This window comes from Pristis pectinata, chromosome 33 (genome assembly GCF_009764475.1).
Source record: "Pristis pectinata isolate sPriPec2 chromosome 33, sPriPec2.1.pri, whole genome shotgun sequence".
In the NCBI taxonomy this organism is placed as follows: Eukaryota; Metazoa; Chordata; class Chondrichthyes; order Rhinopristiformes; family Pristidae; genus Pristis; species Pristis pectinata.
The window spans coordinates 18,269,567-18,284,403 of record NC_067437.1 but is presented as its reverse complement, the minus strand read 5'-3'; the positions used below and the strand labels follow the sequence as shown (position 1 = coordinate 18,284,403).

General features: G+C 47.1%; 1 protein-coding gene across 3 annotated transcripts in view; it reads left to right on the top strand.

The window, feature by feature from the left end:
- Positions 1 to 1,377: 1,377 nt before the first annotated feature.
- Positions 1,378 to 14,837, top strand: part of LOC127585713 (protein shisa-9-like) — a 114,606-nt gene continuing 101,146 nt past the window's right edge. For all 3 annotated transcript variants that reach the window (XM_052043427.1, XM_052043426.1, XM_052043425.1), the window contains exons 1-2: positions 1,378 to 1,896; positions 5,952 to 6,764. In XM_052043427.1, coding sequence (XP_051899387.1) covers positions 6,217 to 6,764 — 548 coding nt within the window. In that variant the 5' untranslated portion in view covers positions 1,378 to 1,896; positions 5,952 to 6,216. The remainder of the gene's footprint in view (positions 1,897 to 5,951; positions 6,765 to 14,837) is intronic.

The following is a 14,837-nucleotide window of genomic DNA, read 5'->3' as shown; positions in this document are numbered from 1 at the left end:
CACTTTCAGTTGTGTTGTTATGGAATTGTGACCAAAACCTCCCTGTTCAGCTCTACCCCAGTGAACAGCATCCCTGTTGAGCCTGGATTCATCGGGAGCACTTCCATTCCATTCTGAGACAGAAGGTTGGAGGGATCAAATCCCACTCCAGAAATATGAACCACATGGATCCAGGTTGATGCTCCAGTGTAGCAGGGAGGGAGTGCTGCGCTAATGGAGGTGCTGCATTTCAGATGAATTGCTAAGCCAAGGCGTTGTCTGTCTTCTCATGTGGACATAACCAATCCCACAGCCAACATTTGGGAAAGGGAATTCTCCCTGGTGTCTTGACCAATACTTACCCCTGATCCATCACTGATAATTGTGGGATCTTGCTTTGCTTGAGTGGACTGCCTCATTTCCTCCATTGCACCTCTGGCTGTGCTGTGGAAGTACTTTGTTGACTGTAAATCCCCCTCAGAGGTCCTGTGGTCCCAGAAGGTGCTACAGAAATGCACGCCTTTTTAATTGAGCCTGCTGCAGAGGACGTTGGTGAAGGAGCTCCCAGAGTGACCAGCATCTGCATGGAATAGAACTTCCATGTCCAGGTGGAGCAAAGACCAGGAATAATTCAGTGGAAGATTGAGAAGAATACAAGAGATTCAGTCTTAAAATCCTTGTCCTACTTTCAAATCATTCTGTGAACTCACCCGCTACAATCTGTGAAATCTCCTACAGCCCTACTGGGCTTCCACAAATTCCAGGAGCTCGGACCTTCCCAATATACATCGCTCCACAGTTGATGCCCATTCCTCTAGCTTTGGGGGCCCTGAGCTCTCACAATCCTTCCCTCTCTCTTTCTCCCTCTCTCTCGCTCTCTCTCTCTCTCTCTCTCTCTTTCTCTCCCCACCCCCCACCCCCGCTCCCTCTCTCCCTCTCTCTCCTCCTATGAAACGCTCCAGCTTATGGTTATGCCCTCTGTGACTTGAGGTCAACTGTTGTTTGACATTTGAGTCCCTGTGAGGTGGTTTGTGCCATTTACTGCATTAAAGGTGCTATATAAATGCAAGGCTGTTGATCTGATCTGGGAAAGGAGGTGTGGTAGTGGATTGGGTTATATGCCAGTTCTGGGTCCATGGTGGGTCTTCTGTCCTCTCGCTCCACAGGGCCAACAGTTGGCATCAAATTCTCTCTGGATGAGGCCACAAGATGGCTGGTCTGGTGGGGCAGTGCCACTCCCCAGCAGTAAGGGGCACTCTCCTAAGGCAGGAGCGGAGTAAATGGAGCATCACCCTGCCTCTCGTGGACTAATGGACTCTCGGGCACGCCTCCTCTTCACAGTATGACCCCAAAAATATCGAACGGGAATAAGAGTGGTTAAAAGACAAAAACAATTAATTGAATTAAGGTTCCCTTTTACAAATTCAAACTCATCCAAGGAGTTAAACAAAAGCCCAGTTCAAAATATAACGCGCCGTGGACTTGTTTGGTTTTATTTCCCTTTGATTTCAAAAGGCTGCAAGTAGATGATCTTCCCGGCAGGTCGTTGAAGGTACTAATGAGGTATCTTTGCAACAGGGGCTTAACTCCTGCCAGAGATGTGGATGGAGCTTTCCTCCCTGTCTACCAACTGCTCACTCGGAGGGCTGTCGTCTCACTGTTTGCACTGTGATCAGTGGCTCTTAGCTGGGAACTGAATTTCAGATTAACTGTTGTTCAATAGACCAGAGAGAAGGAGAGAGGGAGCGAGAGAGAGACAGACAGGCAGACTGAGAAAAACAAGAGACTCTCCTTCACCAGCGAACTGCAGGAGTTCAACATTAGCTCTAAGTAGCCTCAATGCCCAGCTGAAGCTTTGGATTAACAGCTGAACACAGGCTTAACACGCCCATGAATCGCTGCTTGGATTTATTTATGGTAAGTTTTGCTTAACCTTAAAGATTTTAATCTTTGGAGATAAGGCTTCAACTGTGTGTGCGTAGAGTCAGTCCCTGTGGCTACTATCTGATGTAAAGATACTTCATTTGATTTACTTCCCTGAGCTGTCTGAAGCACAGAATATTAGAGTGTAGAGTAGCTGTCAACTACTTTTTTATTTCTCTCTTTCTCTCTTTCTCTCTCTCTCTCTCTCTCTCTCTCTCTCTCTCTCACCAGTGACGGACTGCTTACCTTGGTTTAATCGTAGCTGGAATGAATATAAAGCTTACTGGTATCTGTGTGTTTCAGGGATATTAGTTTATCAGGGGATTGAGGAGACAAAGAGAGAATAGAGAGAGGGACAAGGAGAATAAAGGACAGGTGGAAAGGGGGAGATGAGGCATGGTGAGGAGAAAGGAAAGAACGAGGCAGGGGAAAAGGAAAGAAAACAGTTGATCGATGAGAGAGATAAAGCAGGGGCGCAGGGGCGAGGAGGGAACGGACAGAAAGGGGAGAGAGAGAGACACAAGGGTTGAAATCGAAAGGGATGGTGGCAAAGAGACTGGATGGTGAGACGAAAGTCGGGAGAACGACAGAGTGTTGGCAGCAGCGAGAGGAGAGAGAGCCAACCGAGTCAGTGAATGGAGCGGGATGGGGGGAGCGTGAAAGGTGGAGATGAGGTTTGAGGAGAGGGACCAATGTTCAATGAGTGGTGACGAGAGAGAACAGATCGTGAAGGGGAAAGTGGGGACACTGAGACAGACTGAGTGGCTGACTGGAAGTGTGGCACCGAAACACCTCTTGTGAGAAGCAATTCGGAAATACTTCAACCCTTTAGGCTGAGAGGAGAAGATAAGCTCTGAGTCACCACTGAATCTTCGACATTGAATCAGCTCAGGAGGAGGCTGTTCAGCCCAACATGACTGTGCTAGCTCTTAGAAAATCTTTAAAAATCCCTGTGCTGCCCAAAACTGCAAGCTTTGCCTCAGGTACTTACCCAGGACCCTTCTGCAAGTTGCTTTCGAACTGGCTCCCAATATTTCTTCAGGCAGTGCATTGCATATCGTAACTCACTGCGTGAAAGGATGTTTCACAGCCTAGCCTTGGGTTCTGATTGCCTTAGAGGGACAGGGAAAGGGAAGTTTGAATGCCGATTGCTGGGTGTTGTGGTTAGCCTGGTGATCGGTTGTTTTAATCCCATCCTAATAACCCCCAGAGTGAGTCATGTTAAATCGTGATTTGACATGAAGGTGGAGGGAGCCTTGAGCTTGTACTGAGTACAGATTGTTCCCTCAAGGCTGATGAGGAGATTCAAGACAAAAGCATTGACTGTGATTAATTAAAACAGTTCAACAAGATTCCAAAATATTTGCATCACCCCTAAAATGTTCTGAATGCTCCCGGTTCCTTTGTTTAATAGGGTTCCAATCCCCTTCCCCCTCCATCCACTCTCGTTCTCCTCCCAGCTGTAGGTTTTATCCCTGATTATATTAACCCTCATCCAGTGACCCGAGGCACAAGGCTGGGCAATGAGTGTTGCTGGGATGGGGAGGTGCGGAGTGGGGTGGAATGGAAGGTGTGTTGCCAGTGATGCTTGTACATCAGATAACCTCCCAGACCCTGTTGACCTTACAATTTGTGAAGCTGCTTCTGATATTTTTACGATTAGCAGAATGAGAAACAATTTCTTTACTGTGCTGGTTGATTTGCTTCCGGGCATCCGTTGAGAGAAATGCTTTGGAGATTAACCTCCAACTCTCAGCGGCTCTCACACCACATGGGAGGGTTGGGGACCCAGCAATGAGGCGGCTGGGAGTTACCGGGATGATTCCACTGTCCCTGACCCTCACTGTCTGCCTTCCCTGTTGTATAAAGGAGCTTCCAGCAGCCACAACAAGGCTCCATTTGGATAGGGTGGGGGATTTCATCGAGAGTTCCAGCCCACTGCTCACCTCACTACAGGACTTCTAGGACTGTCCTGCAGTCTCCCAGAAGTAAGGACTAATTTCTGGAGACTGACTTCAAGATACAACAAGATTAAAAAAATATGATTGGGAAGAGCTTGAGGAAATCGTGCTTCCTGTTTGGTTCAATTTCTTCAAATGCTTTCATCTATTACTAATGAAAACATCGGGGGTGATGTGGTCAGGGGGAGGAAAGGAAAACAGGTCTATTTGACAAGATGAGGCAGTTGGAAGTGAGAGGTCGTATGAGACGAGAACGCTAAGAACTCGTTCAATAAGAGTTGATGGCCCTGTGCGCTGGTCAGGTGGGCCAATGCTGCTGTTTGCCTCAGTATCACAGCTGGAGCAAGATGCAAACCCCCCTGCCCAATGAAGGCCATCCTTAAATTACATCTGTTGTGAAATGGAGGAAACGGGTCTCACCCAACTGGACACAATGAACACACGGGGATCTGGTTGTATACCATAAAGCAGGCCCGTCCATGGTCTCCATGGTAACACCATCTTGCTGTGTCCCCAGACTCTCTCACACTAACCCTCACTTTCCAAAGAACGCTCAGTGTTGCTGTTGTTGTTGTCAGAGCAAGGTACCAGGTGGTGACCATCTTGAGCCTGCAAATCAGAAACATGGAATTGTTATGGCATAGAAGGAGGCCATTCAGCCCATTGAGTGTCTGCTGTATATTCCCATTCCTGCTCTTTTCCCCACAGCCTTGCAAGCTATTCTTCCTCCAGTCCAATTCCCTTTCAGAGGTCCTACAGGCAGTGAATTCTGGTTGCTGATGACCCTCTGTGAAAACACAATTTCTTCTCATTCCTGCTTTTAATTTGGAGTTCCAGATTTTGAGTGTCAGCAAAATAAAGACAGTCCAAAATGACAATCAGCCTGTCTGTTTACAAACAGAAAATGCTGGAAACACTCGACATGTCAGGTCAATGTTTCAGATCCAAGACCTTTCGAAGGCCAGGCTGTTACTTGGTTGGGAGAAAGGAAGGAAATGCTGGAGACCAGGTGGTCGGATTGGAATCGGACCGTGGGATTTGAAAGAGGATTATCTGCTGATGTTATGATAGTTGTCTCTGGCCCTTCCTCAATTTCAGTTGCTTTTGATGGAGCCAAGCTCTGAGAGTAGGGTACAGCCGCTGTATATGGTGCATTAAGTGCCAACATCGAGGAGGGATTTCTACCCAATAATTTCACATGAGGGCATCAGAAATAGAGGTCATAAAGTCAAGAAAGTCATTCATAAAACCAACAGGAGATCCAACTGGATAACACACAAGGGCGGCTCAGTGGTGCAGCTGGTGAACCTCTGGTACCGTCTATGTGGAGCTTGCATTTTCTCCCTGTAACTGCGTGGGTTTCCCCCGGGTGCTCCAGTTTCCTCCCATATCCCAAAGACATGTGGATTGGTAGGTTAATTGGCCATGGTAAATTGTCCTTAGTGTGTAGGTCAGTGGTAGTGTCTGGGGGGAGTTCATGGGAATGTGGGGAGAATAAAATAGAATCAGATGTAGGATCAGTGTAAATGGGGGTTTGATGGTTGGCATGGACTCAGTGCGCTGAAGGGCCTGTTTCCATGCTGAATGACTCAATGACAAGGAAGAAAGGAATACGGTGATGAGGGAAGTGGAGAGGTATGAGAGTGTGCTCCCACACAGCGTAAACACTGTCAGAGACAGATGGGCTGAATGGCCTGTTTCTGTATATTCGATGCATTTCCACATAACTTGTAGCGTAAAAATCATCCATGGTCCCCAAGGGGAGCTCAGCTTTTCCCCTCACAAACACCGTTCCCCAGTTGTGTGTGTAAACCAGCATTGGCTGTGGTTTGGGGAATGTAACAGACTATTTCATCCAAAGTCTCATGTGTCTGATGAGGAGGGAGGAAGAGGTGAATGGGTCCACATGAAATCGAAAATGGTACAACTAGAGCAGCTTTCAACCAGATAGTAGATCAAATGTCCAGAAACAATCCCAGTCCAAATGCTGAGTGTTGTTTGCTATGATTAATTCTGAGATAATGGCACTCTGCTTATTGAATATGACAGTGATATTTTATGGGCCTCTGTCTGTCCTGATTCTTCCAGGGTTCAGCCAATGATGTGATTTACCGTCTTTGCCTCCAGCACATTGCAACAGCAGATCTAGAGCTCTGGCAGCTCTCCAAGGCTCTTCACACACACAAAGCGAAAAGGGCTTCCAGGAGGCTGTCCTGAGTGGTGGACTATTTCTTGGAGCTGCACATTGCTGCCTTTGTTGTGCTGCAACTCCCAGAGCTTGATCAATCTGCTCTTCACCAGCAGAAGGCAGCACCTTTGACCATACAACACCTCCACCAACCCCAAGCTTTGGATGAAAGTCTCCATGGAGTTGCACTTAATGGTTGGACTGTGGGGTTACTTTCTGATGGGACAGGTGCTGATGTGGGCCAGTGCACATAGCGGGAAGGTGAAACAGTTAGAGGGTGTTGCCGTTCACCCCGAAAATGGCACCAAGGTCTCCCCTTCAGACAATGCCCTGGAGTCCACAGAGGTTCCCCTGAACTCAGACAGGTGTCGAGGCTACTATGATGTGATGGGACAGTGGGACCCGCCATTCAACTGCAATGCAGGAACCTATCTTTATTGCTGTGGGACATGCGGCTACAGGTTCTGTTGTGAGTTCAAGCACGACCGCTTAGACCAGAGCACCTGCAGTAACTATGACACGCCGAACTGGGCCAACACGGGAAAACCTCCCGTCAAGGTGGATGACAACGTTGAAGACCCAGCCAAGGACAAAACCAATATGATTGTTTACATCATCTGTGGTGTCGTGGCCATCATGGTGCTGGTGGGGATCTTCACCAAGCTTGGCTTGGAGAAGGCCAGAGGTCCTCAAACAGAGATGAACATGTCCAGGTAGGAGCTCAGGACAGCCTTCTGAGCCTGGTGTGTCGGGTGTGTAAACATGCTGCTTGTCTGTCTCTCGTACTATTGCATCCAGGACCTAGCGAAAAGGAAACAACTGAGCCAGGGCCACAGGTCATTGATTCCATCTCCTTCTAGCCGCAGAGTATTAGTGGGCACTGGATACTGCAACTACATGTTTACATAGCCAATTCCCACTAATTGGCTATGTAAACATGTGCTGTAGTTTCCAGTGCCGTCCTGGTAATTGTTGTGAGGCTTTACCCATAGTGTTTAAAGAGGAACCTGGGAATTTATAGTCAGAAACATTGACAGGAAATGCACACAGACGTAAAGCTTTTGCATGTATGTCATTGTAGGTAGACTGAAATGGCCGTAAATTCTATAGCTGTGGATATCTAGGAAAGAATGTTTACATTCCTTTATGGGATCTGGGCATCACTGGCAAGGCCAGAATGTGGAAGTCAGCCACCTTCTAGAGCTGCATTAGTCCCTCTGGTGAAGGTACTCAGCGGGAATTCCAGGACTTAGACCCAGGGATACTGAAGGAACAGCAATATCTTTCTAAGTTGGGAACCTGCAGATGGCGGTGTTCCCTGCTTCAGCTGCCCTTGTCCTTGGTGGTAGAAATCACGGTTTGGGAGGTGCTGTCGTAGCAGCCTGAGGCAGTAACTGCAGTGCATTCTGTAGATGGTACACCCTGCAGCCACTGTGCGCTGACAGTGGAGAATGAATGTTCAGGGAAGCTACAGATCAGTTGAATCTGTAGTCACTTCTGGTTGAAGTTGCAATGTTACAGAGGGTACATTTCCACAAGGTTTCCTCCAGCTTCTCAGCTGTAACTTCAGTGGATGAATTGTAAAACTCCAGGAAGTTGGTTGTTTTTTCCTGGTGTTCCTGCACCTCTCCCACCAAAACCTGAACTGCTCTGAGGAGAATTCCTCTCAGAGTGCTACCTCCAATGTCTCATCATCAACCTCCTCAGTAACGTTTGCTTGAGCTGGCTGTTTGGTCCCACGCTGGTCAGGTACCGTACGATGTCAGGAGCGGAGTAAGGGGCCAATATTTTGGGGTAAACCAAGAGTAAGGACTTCCTCACACTCTAGTCTGCCTTCAGCACCAACCTGTAACCAGCTTGTCCAATAAAAATATCTGACAAGCCAAAAATGTGACAAAGGCAATGCACCTTTAACCACTCAGTAACACCAACAGGCCATTCACCCCCTCAAACCTGCCACAGAGTTGTCTGGAACACAAGGAGTTCATTTAGTTCATCAAACCTTTTGAGAAGCAACTCATTCCCCTTTCTTTCACATATCACTGTGATTATCATCCTCTATTTCAATATTTAAAGTTAGTTGAATCTACCTTCATCAGACACAGCGATGCAGAGTACTGCTATCTGTTCAGACCACGTACTGGTTTTAAAATACCCCCAAAAATCACGTTTTCCTCCACCAATAAACCTCCAAGCCCACAACAATATCCAGCCATGCAGAATTTGTATCTTCATTCATTTCACCTTAAGAATACCCCACATGGATTTCAAAATGCCCACATGGACGATTGACCAATCCCATTTGTATGTGGGATCTACTAATCCATAATGTGACAGTAGTAGAAAAGTCTGGAAGAGTGAAAGCACGGAAGGGAATGGGGCAAAAAAACAGAACAACTTGGAATTATTGGAAGATGGTGCCTGAGAAAATGTGCTTGGGCTGTCTGTAATTGTTATTGATACAGATGTTGATTGAGTTGGGCTTCAAAAGGGCTGAGAGCTGACACATCTCGAGCAACTAAAAGTACTCAATGTGCTCAACCAATAAAACACCCTCGACCTGAACCACAAATAAAAACTGTAAGGTTCAAGCTGTAATCACTTTTCATCTATCCCTCTACATCATATAACCTGCCTCTGAAGCAGAGCCTTTTATAACTTCACCTAATATAGATAGATCATGGTCAATTTTGAAAATTTTCACTGAACTGGCATTTGCAGCCTTTAAGAAATTTCAAATTCCCACTGGGTTGAAGGACTTCATAACTTCACTGCTGAAGTGCCTAGCTCTAATTCTGAGATTGTTCCTCTTTGCTCTGGACTCCCACTATCAATAGAAGTAGTTTTCTCTATATCTTCTTTATCAAATCCCTTAATCATTTTCAACTCCTCGATTAAATTACCCATCAGCTTACCAAAGTCAAGGGAACGCAACCCAGGTCTGTGTAAGTATTAACTGTTTATACGCAGTATCACATTGCTAAATCTGCACAGTACATCCTCCAGGAGTGATTAATCAGTCCTGTGATTCTGCACAGTGAGGTGTTACAGCAGGTAGTGCTGCTGCCTCACAGCTCCAGCAGCCCAGGTTCAATCCTGACCGCGGGTGCTGTCTGTGTGGAGTTTGGATCTTCACCCAGTGACCACGTGGGTTCCCCCCAGTGCACTGGTTTCTTCCCACATTCTGCGGAAGAGGTGACAGGTTAATTGGCTGCTGTAAATCACCTTTTTGTCCAGGTAAGTGGCAAAATGATCTCAGGGGATTGATGGGCATGTGTGTGAGAGAACAACCTGCAGGTGTGCAGGGGAATAAGGAGAAAGGAACTGGGGCTAATAGGTTTGCTCTATTGGGAACTGGCCTCCTGCATTACAGAATCATAGACTCATGCGGCACAGATGTGGCCCTTCGGCCCACCATACCCACGCCAACCATCAAGTACCTATCTACACAAATCCCATTTGCCAGCAGATGGTCCCTAGCCTTCTCTGCCTTGATGATTCATGTGTTCATCTAGATACTGAAATGTTGTGAGAGCACCTGCCTTCAGTTCCCCCTGAGGCAGTGTGTTCTAGATTGCAATCAAAAGTTCTTCCTCAGATCCCCTTGCAAACCCTCATTCCTTATCCCCTGTGTTGTAATTCGTACCCACTGTGAACACAGTGCTGCAGGAGAGACTGACCTAGGCAGGTTTTTCTCCCCTTGAGATAGGATCTTTAGCCTGTATGGTTTTATGTTACACCAAGTTACACCAACACCTTATTCCACACTCTCTCTCGACAAGACCTGTCCCATCCACTCTACTCTGACCCACTTGGCTCCAAGGTCCACACTCGCCAGCACTACCACACCTTCCTCAGTCACTTGCTGCATCCGTGTCCATCTTCAGCGGAGGATGCACTCCACACCTCTGACACAGCAAACAAACGTACTTCATGTGTGTACCTGCCTGACACATATCCACCACTCCTCCCTAACCAAGGGAAGTAAAGCACTCAGACAAACCCAAACCACCCGTCTCCTCTGCTTTGCCTCTCATCATTTTATCAGCAGATGCACTGAACTGTCTCATGTGTACCATGAGCAGGAACATCGAGACCACTAATGGCTTCCACTGCTCATTGTTTATTTATTAATCAGAAATGCAATCTGCCACATCAGGGTAGCCGGTTGTCAACACGAGGATGGTGAACTATACACCTGTCCTGTGGAAATATTACAACCTGTCGACAAGCTCTGACACCGTTACACTAATCTGGGGGCTGCCTCATTAAGACAAACGTCAGCATACTCCCAGTTCTGAGGCTGCACCAGTTTCACAAGGATACTCAAAACCATCCAGTCGAGAATGACCAGAGCTCACTGGGGCCAGCTACAGTGCACCAGTACCCAAGCAAGGCAGAGTCCTAACCAGCAGTGACAGCGTGGCCTCCTGCTTACGTTACTGGACTGTCACGTCTAAGTTAATGGAGCACAGATGTGAAATCAAATCCAACCACAGTGGTCCGAGTGTTTCAATCCAGTTTGGGGGAGAAAAGGCTGTTGTCTGTAGCCATGGAAGGTCATTGTTCACTGGGACCTAGCTCACCAACGTACAACAGAGAGGGAAACCTGCTGTCCTTAACGTAGTCTCCAAACAACGGGGTTGATTTCACTGCCCCTCTGAAGCTCCCTAACAGGACACACAGTTCAAGGACAATCAGGAAGGAACAATGAATGCTCTCTCTAATCTCCCTCGTATATTTGGGATCAAGCTTCTTTGTGATGTCCTCACAGCTGAATTTCCTACTAAAATTTGAGGTGAATTATTTCCTAGGCAGGAGAAAATGATGAGATAAATCTCACCAGGACTGGGGAAGGTGTGAGGGGGGTTGGGAGGGTGGGCGTTGTAATTCTTTCTGCTGGTCAGCTCTGGCTGGAGGGTCCCTCTACAAGTAATTTGCCCATCAGTTTGGACATTTTTCAGTGTCCTGGAGTGTCCTGAGATTCCGAGGGTTTTTAGGTGGAATTGCTGGACATGTCCCATCACAAATTGCACTCAGGTGGAGGGGCCATTTTCCAGTCTGATGTAATGGCGGCATTCTCATTGTGATGCTTGTTTAGACTCTCCAGATGTTAGGTCACATCTGCCATTGGACACTCAGTGCTAGATTTGGGATCCTGACACAGGTTGGTCCCTTTGTTATTTACTACATTTGTCATTTACTCTGTCAAGCAAGTAACCTGCTATGCGTACCAGGCTGTGTTATTAATCTGCTGGGAAGGGATGAGACATAAAGGATGTTTGTATGTTGAGTGGTCATCCTTGGAAACTCAGAGTGTACTCTGAGCCATTTACAACAAAATGCCATGGCAACCTCCGCTACAAAACCAGCTCACTCACCATCAGTTGCAAACAACTGATTTACAACCTGATGGCAGATGGTTCTCACTTCTGACCTACAATTAAGTGGACTGTTGCTCCTGGGAATCTGCTGGCTGAGGATGGTGCAAGCAGCCAAGACCATGTGCTCAGCTATTCCCATGGAGTTGCTGGTCTGTGAGTATTGGGGCCGTAACCCAGATTGTGGTGTTTGATTTAATTGATGGGATGTGGGCAATGGATAAAGGCTGGCATTTATTGCCCATTGCCAATTACCCTGGAGGCTAAGTGTGAGCCCACCTCATTGGTGGGTCTGGAATTACATATATGTGTTAGGCAGGGTAAGGACAATGAACCTGCTATCTTGAAGGATATTAGTAATGAAAAACAGTTTTAAACAACAGTCTGGAAGGTCCATGGTTCACCATTACTGATTCCTGCTTTATTGTTCAATTTATTTATTTGTTTGCCATGGTGGGGTTCAAACTTCTGGATAGGTGGTCCAGTTTGTGGATGCTAGTCCAGAATGCTACCATATCTGTACTATTTATATTTTATTAGAGTATTAACCAAGCAGCACCCTGTGTGTGGCCAGGGTCCTGCTTCAGCTGGTAAAGACTGCATGGCAAGCTCTAATACCTTTCCCGACTCTTTCCCGGAGGATGAAGGGTGGGTTGGAGAGAGGCTCTACTGGAGAAAATGTAAATCCCTCTTCCATTTCCACTCAGGAGGCCCTCCCACCTTTCATTCCTCGATATCGCAATTGCATGACTTCCAGCCACGAAGCTTATCTTGTGTGCCTGGTGATGCTGGGCCTCGGTTGCCAGAATTCTCAGGCACGCTGCTCCTTATAAGATAATTGGTCTGATCATTTTCCATACTACCTTGCCCTCATCTCCTGTCTAGCTCTCTCCACTGCCCCCACCCCTGTTAACATGCTATGTACACTGTTGTCTGTGACAGAAACGGTTAGTCTTCCAGCCAACACCAGTTACAGAAGGTGCTAACCAGGGGCAGCCATCCTGAGTTGCTCCCTTTCTGGCCCAGAGATGGAGATGATTTCAGTTCCCCCACACCCCACAACCCAGATTAGTGCAAGCAAGGAAACTGAGCAAAGGGGCCGATCTCTATAATCTGACAAAATGCATTCAAATTATGGACGTATTCGGCATAATCGCCCTGCATTATGAATGCAGGTAGCCCCAAGCATCTCTAGACCGATTGCCTTTCCAGCCCAATCTGTGAGAAGCATCAAACACCAACCATTTTACTGATTCTAGAGTCGAAGAATCCCACAGCTTGGAAACAGGCCCTTCGGCCCACTGTGTCCACACTGACCATCAGGCAGCCACTTACACAGATCCCATTTTATTCTCGCTACATTCCCATCATCTACCCCTTGATTCCACCCCTCACCTCAACACTAGGGGCACTTACAGCGGCCAATTAACCCACCAACCCACCCGTCTGCAGGACGCGGGAGGAAGCCGGAGCAGCCTGGAGAAACCCATGCGGTCACAGGGAGAACGTGCAAGCTCCACGATCACACTGTGAGGCAACAGCTCTATCAGCCGCACCACTGTGCCGTATGTCTCTGCTGTTCAGGCTGTTTGCCTTTGCGTTTGTTTGTTTAGTGCATGCAAAGAAATGTGACAGGGATCCTCACTGAATTCATAAGAACGTAAGAAATAAGGCAGCAATAGGCCATTTGGACCCTAACACCCGCTCCATCACTCAATAAGGTCACAGCTGATTTTTTTTATTTCAGTGCCGCTTTTGTGCACTAACTCCATGCCCCTTGATTCCTTTAATATCCAAACCTCTATCCATCTCTGTCACTAATTTACTCAGCGACTGAACCTTCGCACTCTCTTGGATAAAGAATTCCATAGCTCCATCGCCCTTTGGGAAGAGCTGCATTCATATTGAAGAAGCGAGGAAGGAATTTTTGGGATCACAGACACCAGTGAGATAATGAGCTCATGTAGGTAAGGGAAAGTTTTGGCCTGAACACTGGCTCCCATTCTTAATTTATTACAGCCATTATAACTCTATGACTATAAAAACAGGCAAATAGGACTAGCTCAGGAAGGCACCTCGGTCAGCATAGATAAGTTGGGCCGAAAGGCTTGTTTCTGTGCTGTATAACTCTATGAGTCTACGAGAGAGGGGGCTTTGGATTAACATCTGATCCGAAAGAACGTGAGATCCCTCAGAAATGTACTGAACATCAGCCGAGATTCTGCCATCCAGGGCTGTGGACCCACAACTATCAGATGCAAAGCTGAGCGAATTTTATTCTAGCTGCCCACAGTAGTATCCTGGAGAATACTTGAATAGCTGAGGAGAGTTAGAACATAGAACACTACAGCACAGTACAGGCCCTTCTGCCCACAACGTTGTGCCAACATTTTATCCTGCTCTAAGATCCATCTAACCCTTCCCTCCCACATGGCCCCCTATTTTTCTATCATTCATGTGTCTATCTAAGTGTCTCTTAAATGTCCCTTATGCATCTGCCCCCACAACCGCTGCCGGCAGTGCGTTCCACGCACCCATCACTCTCTGTGTAAAAAGCGTACCCCTAACATCCTCTTTATACCTTCTTCCAATCACCTTAAAATTATGCCCCCTCGTGTTAGCCATTGTCACCCTGGGAAAAAGTCTCTGACTGTCCACTCGACCTATGCCTCTTATCATCTTGTACACCTCTATCAAGTCACCTCTCATCCTCATCTCCAAAGAGAAAAGCCCTAGCTCGCTCAACCTATCCTCATAAGACATGCTCTCCAATCTAGGCAGCAGCCTGGTAAATCTCCTCTGCACCCTCTCTAAAGCTTCCACTTCCTTCCTATGATGAGGCAACCAAAACTGAACACAATACTTCGTGTGGTCTGACCAGAGTTCTATAGAGCTGCAACATCACCTTGTGGCTCTTAAACTCAATACCCTGACTAATGAAGGCCAACACTCCATACACCTTCTTAACAACCCTATCAACCTGCGTGGCAACCTTGAGGGATCTATGGGTATGGACCCCAAGATCCCTCTGCTCCTCCACACTGCTAAGAGTCCTGCCATTAACCTTGTATTCTGACTTCAAATTCGATCTCCTGAAGTGTATCACTTCACCTGCCACTCCATCTGCCACTTCTCAGCCCAGCTTTGCATCCTATCAATATCCTGTTATAATCTACAGCAACCTTCTGCACTATCCACAACACCACCAACCTTTGTATCATCAGCAAACTTACTAACCTACCCTTCCACATCCTCATCCAAGTCATTTATAAAACACCACTGGTCACCGACCTCCAGGCAGAATATGCTCCATCTACCACCACCCTCTCTCTTCTTTGGGTGAACCAATTCATACAGAATCGATACAGCACAAAAGGCCATCCAGCCCATCAAGGCTGCAGCAGC